This window comes from Erpetoichthys calabaricus, chromosome 7 (assembly GCF_900747795.2).
Source record: "Erpetoichthys calabaricus chromosome 7, fErpCal1.3, whole genome shotgun sequence".
NCBI lineage: Eukaryota > Metazoa > Chordata > Cladistia > Polypteriformes > Polypteridae > Erpetoichthys > Erpetoichthys calabaricus.
The window spans coordinates 85,382,817-85,408,467 of NC_041400.2; the positions used below are offsets into that span (position 1 = coordinate 85,382,817).

Consider the following 25,651-nt stretch of genomic DNA (forward strand, 5'->3'; position numbering starts at 1 on the left):
CTGAGATTGATAAAAGGTCTTTATAAACTCAAGCAAAGGACACTTTGTTTTCTGTGAATACAATGATTCCAGTCGTACTGCTTGCTATCTTCACTGTCAGTGGTATGTACATTTTTGAAAGGGTATGCTTAAAACATTCTACAGTGAATCGATTTCTTGTGCATTAAAAAGCTATGCATTTTCTCCAAAGTACTGGAAAATACTCCAGATGTCCTTTTGCTCTTTAAGCTCTTTTTAATACTTCTTCTCTTGCTATTTTCATAACCCTTCTTTTGTATTACTTTATGACTCCTTCATTAAATCTTCTAATCAACTACTATATACAGTGGTTTGCCTCTGTACCATTTAATACCACTTACTTTTATTGCTAAGAGGCAACTAAGAAGTGATCAGTAAAATATGGAGTTCAAATGGAAGCTGAAAGAAAAATTAGCAGAAGATAATAAGTGAAAAGATCAGAAAAAAGTAGAACAGAGATGATGTGCTACAGTTATCTGCGAAGACAAGACATTTGAACTAATGATAGCATGGAAGCCTTGGAATTGCAGGAAAAATGAAAGGTGAAAAATAAAGAGAAAGTGAGTAAAGGAGTGATTTGGCCAACTTTTGGATAGCATATATTTTTAATTAACCAAAAACAGATGCTAAGCCAAAATGTATTAAATAGTTTAGTGAAGTATCTGATCTCTTCACTCTGATGAACCGTACTAGTAGACAAGATCAGGAGATAATGAATTTATGCTAGACACATGCAGCAACAAGCGAATTTGCTAGAACCAAGTAATATGGCTGATGCAGATGATACTTGCAATACTTCAGTTCAATTCAGTTTATTTTTGTTTAGCACTCTTCACTGAGTTCAAGTGCAGAGTGCTGTAACAAGTTCTCAGGTAAAATGCAAGTATACATTTTACAAATTTGAGTAATATTTGGTATATAGTTGTTGTAGCTGTGTTTTCCCAACGTTTCCAAAATTCTGCAGCTCTAACTCAAAAAATGGGATTCAACAAAGGCCTGACGCGCAGAAATGATTCCACAGACAAAATATCTTCATTTTTTGAAAGTTTAGTTAAATTTTAAAGTAAAACAGTTCACACAAAAAAGAAAATTAAAATAGCAAAAAAAAGGAAAAAATTTATAATAAGAAAAAATTCAGTTCAAAGCTTAATCTTGTTACATCTTAAATCGTTACTAATCACTTATAATTTCTGAACCATTTCAAAACGGTCAGAAAACTGTATGCTTATCCCATTTCTAACTTAAAAATGGATCTTTCAAGTCCCTGTTTACTGGGACCTGTTCTAAACACAACTAAAGCTTATTAACACACTATTTCTCAGTTATAGCAAGAAGATTCCATCTCTTACAAACTTATAGGGGGAAAAGGCTATACCATTGTCTATGACTATGGAAGAAATTATATTCTATTCAAATAAAGCAAACATTAATATGAGTTTAACTTAAAACTTTAACTTTCTATGACTGGCTCTTGCAGTTGTCTTATGTGCCTCTCCCAAGCTTGGTTCCTATCTTGCTCCTGATGCTGCTGGAATAAAACCTGGGTTAATGCTCTGTTTCCACACGGTTTCTGCCAGGCCCTCCAGATAATGAACTAAATGGTTTTGACTATTGGTATTTCAGAAAGATTAACACACAGAAACCAGAGAAACAGAAAGGAAAATTAGGAGATGTCACCTTCCAAAGTCTATACTGCTGATCCACATTTAGCTAATTTTTCATTATTTTCTTAGCTTGTCAAATATATAGACACATTTAAGTTGAATGTCTTTCTTTTAGCCTATGGGTGTGGAGTTCCCCCCATTGAGCCTTCTGTCACCAGGGTGGTGAATGGAGTGGACGCCCGTCCACACAGCTGGCCATGGCAGGTAAGAAAGTTTTTTGTAAGGATGGACAAATTTTAAATTAATATGGTTGTCTGCTGGGCTACCATCTTTGCAAATGTGGTAGTCTGGATAGTCTTTCTAGTAACAAGGCTTTACATAGAGGATTGAAAGTTAACTGAAACTTTTTACGAGAATGTTTATTTGTACATTTTGTACACAAATGCATAGCATTTTTCTACTTCAGTATAAAAAGAAACAGCATCTTGGAAAAGAATATTTGATCAAATATATGATTTTAAAGGATAATATCATATTAATGTGTGGTCTTTTTCCAAAGTACATAAAATTATTTTATCAAAAATGAGCTAAAATATAGCATTAATATTGTTTTCTCAAATTTTGTTTTGAGACCTAATTTAGACCCCACCAATTAGTTTCTCTGTCAGGAATTAACCTTCATTGTTATTCCAAGGTGCAATTTGTCCTTTACAGTGCCACCAACCTTAGATGAACAAAGCCTATGATGTATGCATACAGCTGCATACAAATTTGTCACACTTGGACCAATAAAAGGGACTTCATGTTAGAAAAGGTGAGATTTAGGCCTGAAAAAGCATCTTCACACTCTGTAGTATTTGGACTAATATTTAGGAGCATTTTCACAACGTCCAATACATATGTTAGGAGCACAAGTACATACCAGTTAATGGTGAGAATATTTATTTTTTTTATGAGAGTCCTCTCTGTGGCTGCATAAAGCAAGGCCTGCATGTAATGGTGTATAGCCCTCTATTTCTGATTAATGTCCATTTTCTAAGGGTGAACACTTGAAAAATAGAAGCAATAACAACTTATCTTTATATATAATACACTACCGTGGCTGTTCATTTGTCTGTTCAGGATTTTAAATCACCTGTATCTCACACACCGTTTGACCTATAGACTTGAAAGTTGGTACACATATACTACGTGATGTCTACTATCCGCTTATGGGGTGATGATTGACATACAAGGTTATTCCTCTTTTTATTTTTATTTTATTTTACTATAGAATCAACTCTCGGCAGCAGGGCAGCCATGCGGCGCATGTGTACGGGCGCCGTTCTCATCCCTAACACCTTCACCGTCACTTCCCCTACCTCTTCATATTTTAAATCTTTCTTGAGGCAGATTGAAGACTTCAGTGCCAGCTTAAGTGAAAAATTAAGGAAAATGTTGAGTTTTTTTGTGTCTGGCAGCTACTGGCTGACCGCTATGAATAAACACCAACATATGATACTGTATCTTTTAATGTATCTTGATGTCTGGTTATGCAAGATGTCAAGCTTTTTCAGACTCTCCCCTATTTTTGTCCCTCTAGACTTGGAAAAAAACTAATTTTTAGGCCATTTATGGACCAAATTTTGTGCTGGAAATTATACCCTTATGGTAAAGAGTAAACCAATAGGTGTCTTCAGCAAAAAATGATCGGAAGAACTTGAAGTTGTGCATGCCACATCAACCGACCCCAGGGGTTCACCCTTTAACGGGTTACAAGAGGTCCAAGTTACTCCTTTCACAAAACTTTGAAAAAGTGGGGCTCAGAAATATAGGCATGTGGAGTCTCATTTTATGCTATTTCAAGGTTGCTGTTCACAAATATATGATAATATTTTTGAGATTTGATTCTTTACAGAATGTTCTAGCCCTCTAAGAGCACCTCCGAGAAGGTTACAAATGAGAAATTTCAAATATATGTTTGAGGGGTATTGTTTTAGATTATGTCAAGGTCAGTGATTACAAATCTGAAAAAATTGTAAAAAAAAATTTACATTTTTGATCCTTTACTAGGGATCTAGCCCTTTATGGACCTCTATCAGAGTCTAAAAAATTACAAAATTCAATTACAATTGAGAATGTTTAGACTTTAAAATGTTGTAATTGAAGCACATATTTTAATATTTAAACTATTTGACACAGCTATTCATGTTTATTATGTACTTCTACTGCATGAATTTAGACAGCTTACACTAATTTGGACTTTTTTTTTAAAGTTGCTCTAAAATTTGGATTCTGGTGCTACTAAGGGATATTACATTATGTGTCTGTGTGTTGAATTTTTATTAAAAACAATAAAAAGAACGTGGTGGAATTCACATGCTATGAACACAGAAATCTCATTTTGTGAATGTCATGGGATGCTCTTTCCAATACAGCCTGAGTTGATCTACAACATGTCCTGCACATAGATCCCTTAGGTGACAGCACTATTGCACTTTGATTAATTGAATTACAAAGCATGTTCCATATCAGTGAAGGGTGGGTTTTTATACAAGCTTAGAATGTGTGTCTCTGAGGACAGTTTAAAATCTGATCAGTTAAATATGATAACATGAAGGCTTGCCCAAGGTGTTAGAATAAAGAGTTTTACACAGAGTCAAAAATGCAACCAGACTTGTTTCACAGACTGTGGACACGCTACCTGCCTCAAGTTTGATTTTTTTTTTCACTGATGGTCCTTGTGCGCCCCACTGGATGTACTGAGCTATATGTAACAAAAACAGTGAAAAGAAAGAGTGGGTGAGTGTGGTGGCTGTTAATTCGCTGAAGGTTAAAGGCAAATAGCAAAAACCAGGAAACAAGAAAAATAAAGTTATTAGGACAGCATCTTTAAATAGATGAAATTTAGTCAGGAAAAAAAATGAATTAAAGACAACAAGTTTGTTACTCCACACTACAGTCAAATAAGCGAAAAGCAGTGGAAGCTCAGAATCCTTAAAGTAATCTTCAGGCAAAAGGGTCAGAAATGTTTTAGTTAGTTCTGTCTTAGGGAGCAGCTCTCTGATATTGTAAAGAGTACTCAAAAGCATTTGTGAGCTTCTAAATGTGTTACAATACTCACCCAAGGAAGCATTTACTGGAGGAAGTCATGTGGTAGCCTTGGACTTCTCATCTACTAAGTCTTATTTGAGTAAGACTTAATTATCAGAAGAGACAAGCATATACAGAGATTCACCTAGGGTTTTGGTCAGTGAAACAGAAGGATTATCGGCAATCATTTTATTTAAGCAGGAAATAAATTGTAAGAATGCCTGAGATATAGGATGACAACTAGTGTTTCTTATTTGTTTTTGAGATTGAATGTGCACTTACAGGTAAGGTTGAGAAATCATCCAATGTTATATTTTCAACGAGGTTCATTTATAATGAGAATTGTAGCTGTACTTTACTGTGTTGAAAATGCAATCAAGATTATAAAGGCCGTAATATGTCACTATTGTCAATGTGACAAAATGGAAGATATTTACAAATTTATACAGGGCACTGGAATCACAGGGTTAGGGAGAAAATAATCATACACCAAATGAAATTTGGTATGACTCGTGCAATTTATTACAGAAAAAACAACAAACCTGGACTTTTGTTGCAATAATGCAATTGTTATAATAAACCTGCTTTCATTATAATTTAAGATGCTTCTTGTACACACCCTGGTAAGGTTTGCTTTTGTCAAGATACAGTTTCATTACACATAAGTACTTCAAGCCAGCCTATAATATGGTTTCCTCTTTCATGAAGATCTCTCTGCAGTACCTAAAGAATGATGAATGGAGGCACACTTGTGGAGGCTCTCTGATTTCTACTAACTGGGTAATGACAGCTGCACACTGTATCAAGTAAGTCTGGTTGTTTCATTTTGCATTTTTCTAGTTTACTGTCATTTTAGCTTTTCCTTAATTGTTCATAAATAGAATGTCCAAAATGACCTCAGGTGATGAAGAGAAACTACAGTTCTTTGGAGATTAAATTATAAGCAACCTTTTAATTAGAAATAAATATGTGCTTCTAAACAACTTTGCAATTGGTTTATTACACTGAGAATTTTCATGGCATGGCTCAGAACAGAGGTCTGTGGAAATATCAAAGAAGAACTATTAGTAAATAAATCATTTTTCAGAATTTGGAAAAATGAACTAAAATGAGGTGCTCACATGATCATTACCCTCATTACTTTCTCACATACTGTACATTTATTGTTGCATCTAACAGCAATTTTTATTCCTTTGTTTTCCTCCCAGCAAAGCATTCACCTATAGAGTTGAAGTGGGAAAGCACAACCTTTTGGAAGTTGAGGCAGACTCCAGGGCCATTCTTGTGGAAAAGATGATTGTTCATGAAAAATGGAACCCTATTCTGGTTGCTCTAGGGTGAGTGAAAGAATCCAAATAACAAATTTTGAAGTGCACTTTGAGATATTTTTAAATGATAATTTGGCTTTTCATAATTGTCTAGTGTTTTGAGCAATCCACGCTACTGTCAAATAAGATTGTGAAATCACAAATAGCACCTTTTTATAGATAACCTGGCAAATACGGGATGATCCACAATGCTCGAATTTATGGATATAATTTAATATAGTCTTCAGTGAACCTCTTGCAAAAGCTAACATTATAAAGTAAAGAAGAAGTAAAATACCACCATACTCCTGGGGAGCATCAGCAGAAAATAAATTACTGATAGAATGTATTTGTGCTCTGACAGTGAACTACAAAAGAAGATTTGTGTTGGCAACAAGAGAGGCAAGCAATTAGAAAACAAAAATAAAGAGTCTAGTGGGTATAGAAAGAATATTATTTAGAAAAGGGCTTTAATTAAATTGAAAGGATATGAAATAGATATGAAATTGCTAAGACAAAGGGTGGATTGGAGGGAAAATGGGAACAGAAAATGTATAAAATAGGGAATCCATGAAATCAGTTGTAGTCAGACCAATAACTCTTCTGAAGTCTTTAAAATTATAAATATTGTTAGCTAGGAGCAAATAGAATTAAGGTTGGTATGGAGTCAGAAATTAAGTGGAATACAGTGTAATCTCCTTGTCACCCATTTACATAAGCAAATAACAGAACATATCATTATCATCCAAACTGCATTAAGTGTTTTAAGTTGCAAATTATACCACACTAAAATGACAATAATACACTGCAGACAATAACTTAGATAACTGTAGAAAAGCAATGTCATTTTTTTCTGGTAGAGAAAATTATGGTCACTGGATCTTTTAACATTTAAGCTGAGGTTCTGAATTTTGTTTATTTTTTATACCATGGAGCTCTTTTGGCATTTGCCACTGAATACCAGAATTGGCAGGTCCACCACTGGCACCCTGTGCCTTTCACAGATGAGAGCAGATTCACCCTGAGCACATGTGACAGACGTGAAAGGGTCCAGAGAAGTTGTGGAGAGCGTTATTCTGCCTGTAACATTGTTCAGCATGACCGGTTTGGTGGTGGGTCAGTGTTGATTTGGGGAGGCATATCCATGGAGGGATGCACAGACCTCAACAGTCTAGACAATGGCACCTTGACTGTCATTAGGTATCAGGATGAAATCCTTGGACCCATTGTCAGACCCTATTCTGGTGCAGTGGGTCTTGGGTTTCTCCTGGTGCACGACAATACCCGGCCTCATGAGGTTGAAAGTATGAAGACAGTCCCTGGAGGATGAAGGAATTGATACCATTGACTGGCCCCTACACTCGCCTGACCTAAATTCAATAGAACACCTCTGGGACATTATGCTTCAGTCCATCCAATCCCACCAGGTTGCACCTCAGACTGTCCAGGAGCTCAGTGATACTGTGGTCCAGATCTGGAAGGAGATCCTCCAGGACACCATCCATTGTCTCATTAGGAGCATGCCCTACATTGTCAGGCAATCAATCATACAAGCATGTGAGGGTCATACAAACTACTGAGTAAGATTTGGAGTTGCTGCAATGAAATTTCAGAAAAATGGACTAGCCTGTCGCATCAGTTTTTCACTTTGATTTTCGGGGTGTCTTTGAATTCAGCCTTCTGTAGGTTGATAATTTTCATTTCCATCAAACGATGTGTCATCCTTTCATTCCTAACACATTACCCAGTCCATATCATTATAGATATCCAGCAAGATGTGTTTTCAAAGTGTTCCTTTAATTTTTTTCAGCAGTTTGGTATCTGCCATGTCAGATGCTGGCACCTTACTCCTTTCCTGCTCACCAGAATGCAGAAGAGAGGTGCTAAAAGGCTGCATATGATCTCTAAACTTATATTTACAAGATGTAACTCATAAAACTAAATTGCATAGAACTGTGTATATGCCATGTTTTATAGATCTGATTTTTTTTGTGTACTCATTTTCCTGTTTTCTGCATATTTTCACAATCACATCCAGGAAAAGTTTTATAACTTTGGCCCCAGAACATTATTTCTTACTATTTTCCACACAAAATATCAAAATGTTTACCAGTGCAAAATGTTTTTTCTGTTTTCCAAAAAAAAGCCATGTTTTTTTTTTCCCCCAAAACTAATGCTGTAATTTTTTTTTTTTGTTAAATTAAATAGTCTTATTCTTATTTGTTCTTAACACAATATTTTCCTGTTGTTTTCACTTTCTGCACTAATGTTTATCTTCATTCATTGATGTTTCCAACACCAGAAACCTCAAATTTCCCAATACTCACTTTAGGATGATCTGCCTTTAGGATGACCTGTTCAGTTGTCTGATCACAACCAATATTGTGGATGGAGTTTTCATGCAATTAAGAAAGTAAAATAGCACCACACCACACCAGAAGTCATTAACCAGCAATCTGAATACTGCATTGATGAGTATCTCTTATTTAGGGAGACGTGGTAGTGCTGCAGCCTCCCAGACGCTGGTCATGTGGACTTTGTACATTCTTCTTGTGTGAAAGTGGAGTTTCCCCCCACATCCCTAAACATATGCAGATTAAGTGAAATGGCAATTCCAAATTAGTGTGAGTGGGAGTATTGACGGGTGTGTGTGCAATTGGGTATAACAACCTATTTCTCTAAATGCCGAAAAATGATTTAAAAGTAAGCCAGGGCTCAAAACATCTAAAGCAAAGCATAGGTAATATCGATGGAACATATGCACGATGGCACCTATTAGTGCATTGCCCTATGTATCCAAGCAGAAAATTTTTGAAAAAAACTTAGCATACATAGTCAAGAATGTCTCTACAATAGCTTAGCCTACCACTGAATGCAGCTAAGAAGGCTACTGAAATAATATATTTGAAGTACTGATTGCTTAATGTTTAGTTAGTAAAATACTTCACTGTAGATAAAGTAAAACTGTACCAAGGTTTATGTATGATATTGCTAGGCTAAACCCTCAGATATTCAAAGCCAGGTGTAAATCACTGAATTCAACAACAGAAGAAATTAACTTAAAAGTCTGAGATCTGAATCTCTGCCACAATCACAATGAAAATCGTAGTCAACTACTGTTCACAATTTTTATTTATTTAATTTCTATTTAAAATGTATTTATTATTATATGTATATTATAATAATGGATGGACTGGCATACCAGCTGGGATAAACCCTATTCTCTTACCTGGGAGAAAAAGAGTTCAGAAACAGTTCCTTGTATCATCGCAAGGAAATGCTGAGAAAAATTCTTATCAGAATAACTTGTGGGCAGGAGGAGATTAAAATTAACGCAAAAGAAGCTATTGAAATGATTGCAAATGCCTGAGCGCAAGTTAAAGAAAGCCTTTAAAAAACTTTCAGTTTCATTATCATCCTCCTCCCTTCCTGCAGCCCAAAGATGTCAAATTAAATGGTGAGTACAGTATGAAATTGTTGTTTCTGGTAGGCTAGGCACTTTTTATTACTTTTTGGTTAGTACATTAGAAAAATTATTGGTGTTTTGGTAAATTATGCACATTATACAACCCTTTTTTTATTATGAAAAGGTTAAGTAAGTGTTGCAGTGGGAGGTTCGGAACGCATTATGGGTATTTCCAGTATTTCTTATGGGAAAAATAGTCTTGACTTACAACCAACTTGAGTTACAACCAGCCCTCGCGAACGAATTGAGTTCGTAAGTCAAGGGTCCACTGTACTTTCAAAAAAAACATGCATATGCTGTTTTACGATATGGATGCAATCCCAAGACACAGATTAATACTTGAGAATATTTTTGACTTAAGTCAAACTTTTAAGGTTTTTTTTCAAGTTTACATTGATGCTCCATTGACCCTGTTTTAAACCACATGATTTTGTTTTACAAAAATTGCTTCACTAAAGAACATCATCTTTCATTGGCAAAATAATGTATACTATAATAATTAAAACATAATTTTCACTTATGGACAAATACTAAACTTATCCATTAGTAATAATATTATTAATACTAATATATAACACAACAAAATGAAGGCCTACTTACATATCAGTTAAACCATTTACTTTTGCTTCTTTGTCTTCCTCTGATTAGGAATGATATTGCACTTGTTAAACTGGCTGAACATGTTACTTTGAGCAGCAGTATCCAGCTGGCATGCATCCCTGACCCTGGCACAATCCTGCCCAACAAAGAACCATGTTACATCACAGGCTGGGGCCGACTTTACAGTAAGTAAATTCATTCAGTATTGTATGAGCATCACCCAGGAGCAGAAAAATATGTTTTTTCTTCAAAGCCTATAGTAATGTGAATTAGCTGTGAATCAGAACAATGACCTAAATGTTAGGTCAAGATTCAGTCTGTAAATTGAATACACAGTTGTTGTTTTTTCCTAATGCACAAATGTAGTCTCACTTTTTTATTCGTTTTTGAATGCTGCAAATGCCTCTATTCAAGAAACAATGTGATGGGATTTAATTTTTGTCTTGGGCTTTGACTTACCTAGAAGTGTTATACATTTTCTGTTGATGTTTGTCTTGACATAAAAGGTAAAATATTTGTGTAGTTTGCCTCCACTGAAAATGAATGTTATTAGCACAGTATCCTCTTACTGATTATTAGGCATGTTAGAGGGCCAGAGGTAGAATTAGAAATTGATAAATGATTGGAGAAAATCATGTGACACTTCATTGTGATGGCTGCTTAAAGCATGAGCTTCTATATCTTGCACCTACTGCAATCATTCTTTTCACTATTAATCCCTGTATGTCAGGGTCTCCTTTTTCTGCATCTGTTAGGGGTTTATACCCTAAAGAATTCATTGGTTTCATTTATTTTTTAATTATACTAATGGTTTTGGGTGGCACTGTGGTGCAGTGATAGTGCTGCTGCCTCACATTAAGGAGACCAGGGTTTGCATCCTGGGTTCTCCCTTCATGAAGTTTGCATCCTGAAAGAAGCTCATTGAGACCAAGGGATCTCATATGACAGTTATTTTCTCCATTTTTTCTTGATTTTAGCCCTTTTACAGTGTCACAGCTGTGTTTGATGAGTCCTGCAATTAGGAATGAGTGAGATGTCTATCTTCACCTGTTTTTGTTGTACCCAGCTAAATTGAAATTAAGCCACATTTTATCACACCCCATATTTGACTTTCCAGATTAGGCTCTTGTAGCAACAGATAAATTCATTGGTTCCAACTCTGTTCTACTATAATTAAAAAGACAGAGGAAGAAAAAAAATGTACTGACAAATGAGGATAAAATCAAAATCTAAAAGTAACATGCAAAGATCAAAACCAGAACATCAAAAAATACTAAAATAACCAAGGTTCAAAACATTTACTATACACATGCCTAAATTTCTAAAGAATCATTTTAATTTAGCTAACCACCATAGAAGTTTTTGTTTTAAATCCCAAATACATATGGTGGAAGTGGAACCCCACTGCCAACATCAAATAAAAAAATGGTGGTATCAGCTGTAATTCATAAAATTAAAATTGTAAAAAATAATGACACTGAAAAAGGTTTAACCAGTAGGGGATGCCTCTAAGCCCCAAACCCCGGACTCATTGATTAATCCCAACACAGTCACAGATTAAAATAATGAATTTTAATCTTCCATGCACTTTGTACAATAAAGCACAACCATATATAATACAAAATCAACAAAGCTCATTCCTCTCCTTCTGCCTCCAGTTCAGTGTCGGCCATTGCCTCCCAACTCTGATTCTCTGAGGTAAGGCAGCAGGGTCCTTTTATACTGGACCCAGAATGCCTTCCAGTGACCCAGCATGACTTGTGGGGAGCACTTCCAGGTTGTAGGAAATGCTCGTGGCCTCCAGCTTTTGCTCGTCCATCCCCTGGCACCTTTCATCCTGGCAAGAGGTCATGCTGTCGTCCAGCAGGGATGTCCATCTGTCCTTCATGGCACTCACAAAGGATACTTTTTAAGGTACAAAAGATACAACTAAAATAACAGAAACCTCCCAATCATGACAATCTACTTCCTGCCCTGATGTATGTTATGGACACTTTGAAGGAAGAGAGTGTCCTATTTTGAGAAAAGAATTTAGGGATGCATAAACTTTAAAGGAGCAACAAGAAATATTAATCAGTGGATAGGCTGAGATCAGAACTAGTAGAAGAATTATTCAGAACTAAACCTCAAAACCAGAATTGCTGAACCAAATCATACTCTAAATAAGGAAAATCTTAACTCAAGCCTTCACTCTAGCTAGAAGCTGAAATAATTCAGTAATGAATCCACTTTTTGAATGCCTGAAGCTGCACACAGCTTACTTAAAAAGACAGGGGGTGATAACGTATAATGTGATGTCCATGTCAGTTGACCAGCAATCATCATAGCAAAAATGTAAACAATGTGACTGCACCAATGCAAGGGTGTTCATAAAATAATAATGACCACAAAATAGAGCTGTCAGTTCTCTTGCTTTTTGTTACTGTTTTAATTAATATGCAGCGTATATGAAAGACAGGAAACCTGCTGAGTTTGATGAGGTATTGATATTGTGGGGGTATTGCTGATCAGTGAGTAGTAATATGGGACGATGGGATCCCGAGTTGTGTAAAACTTCATCTAAGTTAGATCATATTCTGAATTCACTAGTTGTTGAGCACTGTTTTTTCCCTGCCTGTTTTGTTTGTATTCTTTCATTAATCATTTACTTTTCTTGATAATAGCTAAACTTAATATTATTTCTTGGAGCCTCAGGGCCTCAAACTCCATCCCTCTTCATCTGAATGTGCTGGGTCTTTGTACTTGCAGCCTCCAGTTAAATTATTTCTTTAACTGCAACACATTAAGTGAACTTGTACTTTTATTGATGAAATACAATACAAAACTGATAAGAAATTTATTATAGGAAAATATTTATATTAATTAATATGGAGAAAACTGGTGCATTGGAATGATATCTGTGCTATCCAGAATGAAAGCCGGACATTAATACACAAAGAAAATCAAAATCCTATTAAAGAGATGAAACATTTGGAAAAAAGGTAAAATTACGCAAAGCATAAGCAGAAGTTCATTATGTAAACATTGTATCGACCATTTCCTAAATCCCTCAGCAATAGCCTTCTTTTTTCTGTCCATTATAAAATACAATCTCTAACTCTATAACTCTATTGGTTTTAAATTGATCTTTTATTTAATTGTGTCTTTTAGATCATTGTGTTTATTTTATGCATCTTCATTAACCTCCTCTCCGCTCTATGTATCCCTCACTTGAAATACACCACCTCTCTTTTACAAAATCAAACATTTCTGTCATCAGCTTGGAAATAAACTACAGGATTTTCTTGCATGTAACCAGTGCTCAATACATTATTCTAATGCAATTTGCATTGCAGTTAAACATTCTCACTCACCAAGCCCATATTAAATTCCTAATAATCTCTGAATTAAAATCTAGACAGTTTAGAAAAAAAGGCACCTCCTGTTGTTTGAGAAGGATCTTGAGCAACAGATTATTAAGGCTAGAGCTGAACTCAATGCCCTATTCATTCAAAGAGCAAAGAGTCTAATCCACTGCACCCACAGTTAAACATTGGCCACCAAGCCCAATAACTTACATTAAGTCTTAGAAAGTGTGACACATTGGCATTAGCATGGAGAGAACCGTGACAATGTAGGACTTTGAATAAGGAGTTGACATAAGGGTCTGTTTTAAGTTATCCCATAGCACCAAGTTAGGGACCCACCTCTTTGTGAGATCTATCAAGGGTGCCACCCCCCTCGGAGAAATGTGGGACAGACCGAAGGGGTATTGCCCCATTATTCCTAAAAAAGCTTGGACTTCCTGCTTGGTCTTTGGAATTGAGCCATTTTATGACAGCATCAACTTTGGCACACTGTGGTCATACTGTACTTCTGATTACTTAGAAGTCCATGCATTTAGCCTCAACCAAACCAAAATAAAATTTTTTGGGTTGATTTGAAGATCTTCTTCCCTTAGTGCTAGAAGTACACCCTGTACATGCTTCACGTGTTCCTCCTAGCTTCCTGAATAGACGACAACATCAACTAAATGGGCAGTAATATAGGCATTGTGGGAACGAAGCACTTTATCCACCAGACATTTTAAGGTTGCTTGTGCCCCATGCAGTCCTAATGGGAGTATATGATACTGCCAATGGCTGCTTGGGATGCTAAACATGGTCTTCGCCTTAGTAGATTTTGTTAAAGGAATTTGTCAGCACCCTTTAATCAAGTCAAGAGTGCTCAAATATTGGGCTTTACCAAGTCACTCGAGGAGTTCATCCACTTGTGGCATTGGATAACCATTGAATTGAGAAACTTGATTAAGTCAGGAAAAGACATTGCAAACACACCAGGATTCCATCTGGCTATAGAATCAGAACGATGGGAATAGACCAGGAACTATGACTCTCCTCTATCACTCCAAGATCTAGCATCTTTCTAATGTCACGTTACACTTTCACTTGTTTATACAGACATTTTTAGACTGTAACTCCTGGTTCAGTAATGATGTCATGCACAATAAGAGAAGTTCTTCCGGGTAGCTCATTCACCACTTCTAGGATAGACAAGATGGCTTCCTCCAGCTACTGTATTTGGGAATCAAAATTGCAAAAAATTTAAGGGTTGTTTTCTGAGCAAAGAAGAAACAAGGTTTTCCGGAGTAGGGATCATGTTCCCTGTCCTTTCACAGTTTCAACAAATTAACATAGTATACTTGTTCTGCTCTTCAGCAATTCAGTTGTTTAACCAAATAGTCCACCAGTCCCTTTCTCTGCTTATATTTGAATGGGTCTTGCCAACGTGCCATTAATTTGGAATGGAAGATGGGAATGAGGCCTCCTGGCTAGAACTCATGCAGAGTAGAGCATCAATCATAATAGTGAGCCTGGTCTGATTATGCATGTTCCATATTCTCTTTTAATTTTGGCTGAAACTTTATTTATTGCTTAACTGCATGATGTAGGATTTTTTGATTGATAGATAATCAATAAGACACTCATCTTGGGATGGCAAATTAATGCAGTAAAGGGGTGTCGGATCTCTGTTTCACGTTCTGGCTGGGACACTAGAAATATGAAGAGATCTGTACAATTTATGAACAACGTCAATAAATGGGCAAAAGACAAACAACACAAAACATAAAATAATGAAAGCTTAGTTTAACTTTTAATCTCCTGTAGAAAAAGGCACAAAACATATCAATTCTACCTCTTGGATTAGGTAGAACTTTCCTTTCTTATAGGAAGAGGCACACTCCCTACAAATCCTGAATTTTCAATTCATGAGGTTAAGATGGATACATTTTCTGGCTGGTTATGGAGTTTCTATTGCCAGCAAGTGCTGTTCATTTGCTCACAGTTGGTACCCTTTGCCTAGGCTCAGGGATCAACCCCATCACACCAAGTTCTTTATCTCAGTGTGCGTGTGAAATGCTGTTTTGCCCATTCCGTTTGAATTTAGAATGAGAAACTCATAATAGCCAGAACTTATCGTTCACAAGATTAGTATCTTTAGTTACAGTTAACTCTAATACCATTGTGCATTAGCTGGTTTGTCCACTCTATTAAACTGCAGTTAATAGTTCTCAGGATCAAAGTATAATGATAGCTTGAGGTGAGCGGTGCTTGGTTCCTTTCTTGGTCAGTTTTCTTCAGACACATGGAAGGATTTTTCAGTGCACTTTCTTTTCCTTGTTCAGGATAGTCTCCTTCTTGGCTTTTGTGTTGCACCTTCTGGTTGCAGGTGACACTGCAGTCTTCTCTTCCAGGGTTTTACACAAACTGTCTTCAGATGCTAATATTGTTACACCTGCTAAGTCAATTGGTGATCAGTCAGTGACCGTCATTAGAAAGATGAATGCATGGTTTAATACAGTCACTTTCTCTCTTTTGCTCCTGTCCACAATGTCCCTCAGCAAGGTTGGACTAATGGCATCCTTGTCCAAACTCCAACACAGATGACTATTCCACCTTTTCAGTCCAACACAATTGCCCCCTGGAGTAAAGGGATTGCTCGACCTCTGTCTCAGCCATATTCTATCAGTTATGCGTTCTGGCTATGGGCAGCCAAATTATGGCCAGGTCAAGTTGTAGTGTAGTGACAGAAGAGCAATTATTTAGTGTGTCAACATGGGTTTTTAAAGGGAGGAAAAGAGTTGGGTCATTGGCTTCTTGAGTGCACATATGTTCATCCTCTTAGAATTAAAAAATTACATTAAAAAATGTAAAAAATACAGACAGTGAAATGCCAGATGTGCTAAACTTGTATTTCTGTGAGGTCTTCAGAAATGAAGAAGTAGCGAGTATATATAAATATAAACCTTTGATGCATATTTTTAGTAAGTCACTGCAAATATTATCCTGTTATATAAAATGGATGACCGGGCAGATCCAAGTACCTATAGGTCAGTAAGCTTAACATGCATCACTGGAACATTAATGGAAGGAATTATTAAGAATAAGATTGAACAACGCCTGGTAAGAACAGGAGTTTTACTGAACAGTCAGCATGGGTTCAGAATAGGGGGGGGTCGTGTTTTACTAACATGCTGGAATTCTGTGAGGAAACAACAAAAGGGTATGTTCGAAGTGAAGCATATATTATTTATCTTGACTTTCAGAAAGCATTTGATAAGGTACCACATGTGCATCACAGGGTATCAAAGTAAAAGAAGTGGAAGTTCAAGGTGCTGTTTGCAGATGGGTACAAAATTGGCTCAGACACAGGAAGCAGAGGGTTATGGGGAGAGGAACCTTCTCAGAATTGGCTGATTTAAAGACAGGGTCAGTGCTAGGGTCACTATTATTTTTAATAGATATAAATAGGAATATAAGTAACAGGCTGGTTAAGTTGGCAGATGATAATCTGCAATCTATTAAATCATTACAAAGGGATTTGGGCAGAATTGTGGCAGATGACATTTAATGTTAGTACATGTAAATTATTATATGTAGGAAGTAAAAATGTTAGGTTTGTTAGGTGTGAATATACAATGGGAGGTCAGAAAATCAAATGTACACCTTATGAGAAGGATGTAGGAGTTGTAGTTGGCTTGACACAATCAATTTCTAGAATAGTGTTCAAAGGCCATTAAGAAGGCTAACAGAATGTTACGTTATATAGCACAAAGTGTAGAGCAAAAGTTAAAGGAGGTTATGCTCTACCTTTATAATGCACTGGTTTGACCTCATCTGGAGTACCATGTACAGTTTTAGTCTCCAGGTTACAAAAAGGATATAGCATCACTAGAAAGTGTCCAGAGAAGAGTAACTAGGCTGGTTCCAGGGCTACACAGGATGAATTATGAAGAAAGATTAAAAAGAGCTGAGCCTTTTCAGTTTAAGGAAAGGAAGATTAAGAGGAAACATGTGTAGCCCAGATAGAAATGTGTTTAAATCTCTAATTAATGTAAAAATGTAAATGTTGCATTGTAAACTGTTAATTTTAGTGTAATAGTTTGTTTACGTAGTTATGATGACTTTTATTTTGATAACCGGAAGTGGCAGTAAAAACGGAAGGGCTGGAGGAAGAGAGAAAAAGGAAAGAGAGAACGTGACACCAAGGTGGTGTAGCAGAAAGTTTGAGAGATAAATTATCAACCAGATAATTTACCGGGATACGAACTGCTGAGATAGACGAAGAAGTTCGATTAGATATTCGCAGGGTCTATCTGGTGAGGAACGACTTGTTAATTCAACGAGGGGAGTAACGGAGCGAACTACCAGAGGCAGGAGTTAACTCAGCTCTACAAGTTAATGGTGGACGTTTGCTTATTTGGAGGACGGAGACATTTTTGGATTTACTAAACAGCGGCTACCTGCGCATAGACAGAGGCAGAGAGGTCAGAGAGATTAGTTGGACTGATAACATTGCCAAGTAAGGTACCTTTTTCATTTTATTTTGTTGCTCCTGTTGGAGTGAAAGGACCGATAAGTTTTTGGTCGCAACGCTCCCAAGCCACAAATCAGGCCTGCAACGTTTTGTTTCAAATAGAGTGACAAGACTGAATGTGTTTTTTTTTAGTATTAATAGTGTAATATAGTTCCTGATTATTTTCAGTTTATTAATTGTGTTGGTTGACTTATAATTAAACGGGGAATTCATTATTGTTTTATAACCCAGTTTCCTGGTGTTTATTATAAGTTGGTGTGAAATAAACTATTGGGTTAGGAACGAATGTTAACAGGTAATTTCTTTTACCATTATTTGTTATTATCTAACCAGTGTATTGCTAGAATTATTTGATAATGTTTTATTCATAGTGACCCGAGACTCAAAATATTAAAGTAATTAGAATCATAATAAATTAGGCATTGGAGTAAACAACTCAGGGCCCCTTTCTACACACAGTTAGAGTAGACGGGCTACACATGATTAAAGTGTTTAAAATTATGATGGGAATTATTACATTGGATACAGACTTTTATTAGAATGAGTTCATCAAGAACACAGGGACACAGTTGGAAACTTGTGAAGGGTAAATTTCATGCAAACATTAGAAAGTTTTTCTTTACACAAAGAACGATAGACACTTGGAATAAGCTACTAAATAGTGTAGTAGACAGTAGGATTTTAGGGACTTTCAGAACTAGACAATGTTATTTTAGAAGAATTAAGATGATAGAACTGCTGAGATTGTTGGGCTGAATGGCCTGTTCTCGTCTAGATTGTTCTAATGTTCTAATGACCACTGGTGCAAAATTCTGCCCATCAATGTTACTCGTCCTGGATTTATGGTCCTTTGTGTAGAACTTGAGTCCATTTTGTGCCTTAGAGACAGATGTCCCTCGTTGTTAAATGGTTTGGTATTGATCATCTTATCAAATAAGGCTACAGAGGTTGCATTCTGAATTGAGACCCATTCATGCACTTTTAGCTGGCGACAAGAGTGTCTGGCAACAGTTTGCTAAGCCAGGACTCAGGTTCCAGAATAGTAAAATAGATAATACCAGTCTGTCCTACAATATGTTCAAGGATATTGGTGGAAGGGAGCGCCTCTTCCTCCCAACCTTCTTTTAGTATATCCAATAATCCCCAGGGTGCCTTTCCCATGCTCAAGGTGCTTTGTAACTGATCCCAGGTCCTCCCATCCTTGCTGACCATCCTAGTTTAGTATTGTGTACTACAGCTTTTAAGTGCCTAATTTTGAGTAGTTTGGCAAAGGTGAATGGCCTCCCTTGGTCCGTTAGAACTTCTTTAGGGATGATGACATGTGCAAAGACCCCTAACCATGTCCATGCAATGTTTTTAGAATTGGCTCATCTCAGGGGAATAACCTACTAATATGGATATCATGTAGCATAGTCTACTCTAACCAGAATATATTTATGATCACGTGCAGAGGGTTCAAGGGGTCTTACAATTGCTACCCCAATGTGCTCAAATGAGATGAGCTGGACAGGAATAGAGGGGAACAGTCTGTCTGAGCAATCTCCCACAATTGACATTCTGGACAGGAAGCACAAAAGAAGTGGACACCCTCTTTAATTTCCGACCAATAAAACCAGAGTTTAATCTGTTCCAATGTCTTTTCACTTCCCAAGTGGGCTCCTAAATGATGGGTATCTGCTAGTTCGTAGACTTGCTGCCTCTAAGTTAGTGGAACCAAAAACAATGACCTCACCCTCATGCTCAGCTACACATAGAATAAGTCATTATTCAGCACAAAGTGCAGACCAGGTGGCAGTGGATCATTTTTATGTTGCCCATCGATCAGAACAACCTCATTCTTGGCAAACTTGAGGGAATGATAGTTCCATTATTCTCTTTTGAATGAAGCTGGAATTTGCCTGAATTGAACATGTAACTCAAAAAGAGGACCCAGGGCAACATCAGGAGGTGCAGCAATGTTCCATGATGTCTCACAATCAGTCTCCATAGAGACGCCCGTGCTAAGTAGCGTTACAGCACTCACATCAAACTGGGTGAGCATGTCACCTTGTTCTTTGCTTCTGATAACCCATTGCCAGCTTGCAACTTGTCATACCATATACTGTAAACATCAGAAATGTAACTCACCTCAATTAATACACCTTACCTGCCTATGCAGAGAATATGTATTTTGAAAAGTTACTGTCAATCTGAAAAAATGGAAAATTATAATGTGGACTTTACCCTTTCTGGAAATTAAGTTCTTTCTCCACAGTAGAAGGTAAGAAGATGAGTTGTGACGAGAGAATTTTTGTCTTTTTTTTGCATTATGATTCTGTTGTTCTTGTTCATTTCTTGCAGCAAATGGACCAATTTCTGACAATTTACAGCAAGCTCTTATGCCAGTGGTAGATTATGACACCTGTTCTAAACCAGACTGGTGGGGATTTGGATTAAGAAACACTATGGTTTGTGCAGGAGGTGATGGCATTGTTGGTGGATGCAATGTAAGTAGTGGTGACAAAAAAAGATGTATACTGTGTAACATGACAACAGATTCAAAATATACATTGATCAGCCACAACATTAAAACCATTGACAGATGAAGTGAATCATGATGATTATCCTATTAAACTGACAAAGGGTATGATATAATAGGTTGATGGTGAACAGTCAGTTCTTGAAGACAACGATTTTGGGCAGGCAGCTTTAATGATGTGCCTGATCTGTGTGTGTATATAAACTGCTCAAAAAATTAAAGGAACACTTTGAAAACACATCAGATCTCAAAGGGAAAAAAAAACCTGCTGGATATCTATACTGATATGGACTGGGTAATGTGTTAGGAACGACAGGATGCCATATCGTTTGTTGAAAATGAAAATTACCAACCTACAGAGGATTGAATTCAAAGTGAAAAAAATGAAGCGGCAGGCTAGTCCATTTTGCCAAAATTTCATCGCAGCAACTCAAAATCATACTCAGTAGTTTGTATGGCCCCCACGTGCTTGTATGCATGTGTGACAATATAAGGGCATGCTCCTAATGAGACGACAGGTGGTGTCCTGGGTTCTCCTCCTAGATCTGGACCAGGGCATCACTGATCTCCTGGACAGTCTGAGGTGCAACCTGGCAGCATCAGATGGACTGAAATATAATGTCCCAGAGGTGTTCCATTGGATTTAGGTCAGGCGAGTGTGGGGGCCAGTTAATGGTATCAATTCCTTCATCCTCCAGGAACTGCCTGCATACTCTCACCACATGAGGCCGGGCATTGTCGTGCACCAGGAGGAACCCAGGACCCACTGCACCAGCATAGGGTCTGACAATGGGTCCAAAGATTTAATCCCGATACCTAATGGCAGGGGTGGCATGGTGGCACAGTGGTAGCGCTGCTGCCTCGCAGAAAGGAGACCTAGGTTCGCTTCCCGGGTCCTTCCTATGTGGTGTTTGCATGTTCTCCCCGTGTCTGCATGGGTTTCCTTCAGGTGCTCCAGTTTCCTCCCACAGTCCAAAGACATGCACCTTAGGTGCATTGGCGATCCTAAATTGTTCCTAGTGTTTTCTTGGTGTGTGGGTGTGTGCCCTGCGGTGGGCCGGCGCCCTGCCCAGGGATTTGTTCCTGCCTTGCGCCCTGTGTTGGCTGGGATTAGTTCCAGCAGACCCCTGAGATCCTGTGTTAGGATATAGTGGGTTGGATAATGACTGACTGAGTGACCTAATGGCAGTCAAGGTGCCATTGTCTAGCCTGTAGAGGTCTGTGCGTCCCTCCATGAATATGCCTCCCCATACCATCACTGACCCACCACCAAACCAGTCATGCTTAATGATGTTACAGGCAGCATAACTGTGGCAAATGCCAATTGAGCTCCACGGTGCCGGGCAGTGAGCACAGGGCCCACTAGAGGACGTTGAGCTCTCAGGCCACCCTCATGAAGTCTATTTCTGATTGTTTGGTCAGAGACATTCACACCAGTGGCCTGCTGGAGGTCATTTTGTAGGGCTCTGGCACTGCTTATCCTGTTCCTTCTTGCCCAAAGGAGCTGATACCGGTCCTGCTGATGAGTTAAGGACCTTCTACGGCCCTGTCCAGCTCTCCTACAGTAACTGCCTGTTTCCTGGAATCTCCTCCATGCCCTTGAGACTGTGCTGGGAGACACAGCAAACCTTCTGGCAATGGCACATACTTCTGGAGAAGTTGGACAACCTGTGCATCCCCTGTAGGGTCCAGGTATCGCCTTATGCTACCAGTAATGACACTGACCGTAGCCAAATGCAAAACTAGTGAAAAACAGTCAAAAAAGATGAGGAGGGGAAAAATGTCACTGGCCTCCACCTGTTAAACCATTCCTGTTTTGGGGTCATCTCATTGTTGCCCTTCTAGTGCACCTGTTGTTAATTTCATTAACACCAAAGCAGCTGAAACTAATTAACAACCCCCTCCTGTTACTTAACTGACCAGATCAATATCCCAGAAGGTTCATTGACTTGATGCTATACTCTGAGTGTTCCTTTAATTTTTTGAGCTGTATGTATTATAAATACAGATATCCTACTGAGTTTTGTCCTTTTCCAGGGTGATTCTGGTGGTCCCCTGAACTGCAGGAATGGTCATGGGATCTGGGAGGTTCATGGTATCGCAAGCTTTGTGTCTGGGTTGGGCTGCAACTATGAGAAGAAACCAACAGTCTTCACTCGCGTGTCAGCCTTCAATGATTGGATTGAAAAGGTACAAGTTAGCACTTCTTATTAAGCAAATACACCCTTAAAATATGTCAATGCTATTAGGCTCATACTTTGGTATGCAAACAAATAAGTGTAGCAGCAGTAGATTCTCTTTTATCACTGTTTGTGTATCATTAACATGCACCATAAACAATATTAATACAGTAATCTATGAAAACAGAGGAATACTTATATATGCACTTATGAAAAGGTTATTCAGGCAAATTAAATATTAGTTGATTATTCAGATAACACATCATTTGGGTATTGTATTACGCTATGGATTACAAAATAGATGGATGGGTTCTGTTCACCTTTTCATCTTTATGCATAATTCATCCCCATTCCTCTTTTTTGTCATCAAGAGGTCAAAAGGGAAGATATAGTAATAAAAATATGTTAAAAAGATAAGTTTCATAAAGTTAAAATCATTAATTATAGAAAATACCTATTCCTAAGTCAGTAAGCTGCTAGCTCTAACACTAAGTAGCACAAAGATGTTCATAATAATGTAGCATACAAGAAAAAATGCCATACTTCAGGACCTTTTAGGGTCATCTATGGTGTACTTTTTTTCTTAAAATCTCAGTGAAGTAGGTGTTCACATACTATGTAGATCTTTTAAACTACCAGCACAAATAATAATTAGAAAGAAGTCCCTCCTCCATCGTCCCATTCTGTATAATAATGAAGAGTAACATATAATAAATGAATTCAATTGCACCTCTCAATTGCAAATTAAAATTATTAAATGAAAATGTAGTCTCTATTTTGCTATTTATTTTTCAAAGTCTAGGTGCAAGGATTCTGCAAAAATGTAAAATAAAATGAAATAACACAATTTGCAATTTTATTTTCATACATATAAGATTCATTTGTGAAACAAAATCAGTAGTTCTATAAATGCTGACTGAATCAGAGAATTCTCTTATGGACAGGGGCAGGCTAGAAATTGAATACTAAGAGTATCAATTCATTTTCAGTTACATATATACAGTTAGGCCCATAAATATTTGGAAAGAGACAACTTTTTTTCTAATTTTGCTTCTGTACATGACCACAATGAATTTGAAATGAAACAACTCAGATGCAGTTGAAGTGCAGACTTTCAGCTTTAATTCAGTGGGGTGAACAAAACAAGTGCATAAAAATGTGAGGCAACTAAAGCATTTTTTTAACACAATTCCTTCATTTCAGGGGCTCAAAAGTAATTGGACAAATTAAATAACTGGAAATAAAATGTTCATTTCTAATACTTGGTTGAAAACCCTTTGCTGGCAATGACAGCCTGAAGACTTGAACTCATGGACATCACCAGATGCTGGATTTCCTCCTTTTTAATGCTCTGCCAGGCCTTTACTGCAGCGGCTTTCAGTTGCTGTTTGTTTGTGGGCCTTTCTGTCAGAAGTTTAGTCTTCAACAAGTGAAATGCATGCTCAATTGGGTTAAGATCAGGTGACTGACTTGGCCATTCAATAATTTTCCACTTCTTTGCTTTAATAAACTCCTGGATTGCTTTGGCTGTATGTTATGGGTCATTGTCCATCTGTATCTTGAAACACAGCCCAATCAATTTGACTGCATTTAGCTGGTTTTGAGCAGACAGTATGTCTCTGAACACCTCAGAATTCACTCGGCTGCTTCTATCCTGTGTCACATCATCAATAAACACTAGTGTCCCAGTGCCACTGGCAGCCATGCACGCCCAAGCCATCACACTGCCTCCACCGTGTTTTACAGATGATGTGGTATGCTTTGGATAATGAGCTGTTCCACGCCTTCTCCATACTTTTTTCTTGCCATCATTCTGGTAGAGGTTGATCTTGGTTTCATCTGTCCAAAGAATGTTTTTCCAGAACTGTGCTGGCTTTTTTAGATGTTCTTTAGCAAAGTCCAGTCTAGTCTCTCTATTCTTGAGGCTTATGAGTGGCTTGCACCTTGCAGTGCACCCTCTGTATTTACTTTCATGCAGTCTTCTCTTTATGGTAGACTTGGATATCGATACGCCTACCCCCTAGAGAGTGTTGTTCACTTGGTTGGCTGTTGTGAAGGGGTTTCTTTTCACCATGGAAATGATTCTGCGATCATCCACCACTGTTGTCTTCCGTGGATGTCTAGGTCGTTTTGCGCTGCTGAGTTCACCAGTGCTTGCTTTCTTTCTCAGGATGTACTAAACTGTAGATTTTGCCACTTGTAATATTGTAGCAATTTCTCGGATGGGTTTTTTCTGTTTTCGCAGCTTAAGGATGGCTTTTTTCACCTGTATGGAGAGCTCCTTTGACCGCATGTTGTCTGTTCACAGCAAAATCTTCCACATGCAAGCACCACACCTCAAATCAACTCCAGGCCTTTAATCTGCTTAATTGATAATGACATAACGACGATGCAATCGTTTTGTTCACCCCACTGAATTAAAGCTGAAAGTCTGCACTTCAACTGCATCTGAGTTGTTTCATTTAAAATTCATTGTGGTAATGTACAGAACCAAAATTAGACAAAAGTTGTCTCTGTCCAAATATTTATGGACCTATGTCATTATAATTTGACATTGTTTTGCGAATAATTAATTATGACTTAAAATACATTTTAATTGATTTTTTTCTGTAACATATTTTCTTCTGTTTGTTTTTCAGGCTATTGCTGAAAACTAATTTAAGAAGATACTTGTCTTATTAATAAATACATCTGCAAATAATTCAACTTTGTACTTTGTTGTTAATTTTGAGAAAAATCTAGTTTTAACAGTGTATTTTCTTGTTTTTGTCATATGTGGTGTTTCCATTACATTGTGCTTACATCACCATAAATACTGTAATGAGCACTGAGATGGAAAAAAGAGACAGGACACAGATTTGACAGTTCGGCTCTCTGTATATTTGTGTCTGCTCTATGTTTGTTTGCTTTTTTTTATCTGGAAACACTTTTCTAAACCTCTCTGCACTTAAAAAAACAGAGAACATCTCTAAAACAAGAAATGCATATACTCTCTCCTACTTTAAAACTGATGCTGTTTCACATACTAG

The 25,651-nt window shown here is 37.4% G+C and overlaps 1 protein-coding gene across 2 annotated transcripts; it reads left to right on the forward strand.

The window, feature by feature from the left end:
- Nucleotides 1-25,323, forward strand: ela3l (elastase 3 like). 2 transcript variants are annotated; one of them, XM_028805158.1, is made up of 8 exons: nt 1-102; nt 1,798-1,886; nt 5,403-5,500; nt 5,903-6,031; nt 10,116-10,252; nt 20,265-20,410; nt 22,480-22,632; nt 25,262-25,323. In XM_028805158.1, the coding sequence occupies exons 1-8, from the start codon at nt 63-65 to the stop codon at nt 25,277-25,279; spliced, it is 810 nt and encodes a 269-aa protein (XP_028660991.1). In that variant the 5' UTR covers nt 1-62; the 3' UTR covers nt 25,280-25,323. The 2 variants fall into 2 exon arrangements, with proteins under 2 accessions (XP_028660991.1, XP_028660990.1); XM_028805157.1 differs by lacking the exon at nt 25,262-25,323 and having other exon boundaries at nt 22,480-22,656.
- Nucleotides 25,324-25,651: the final 328 nt, after the last annotated feature.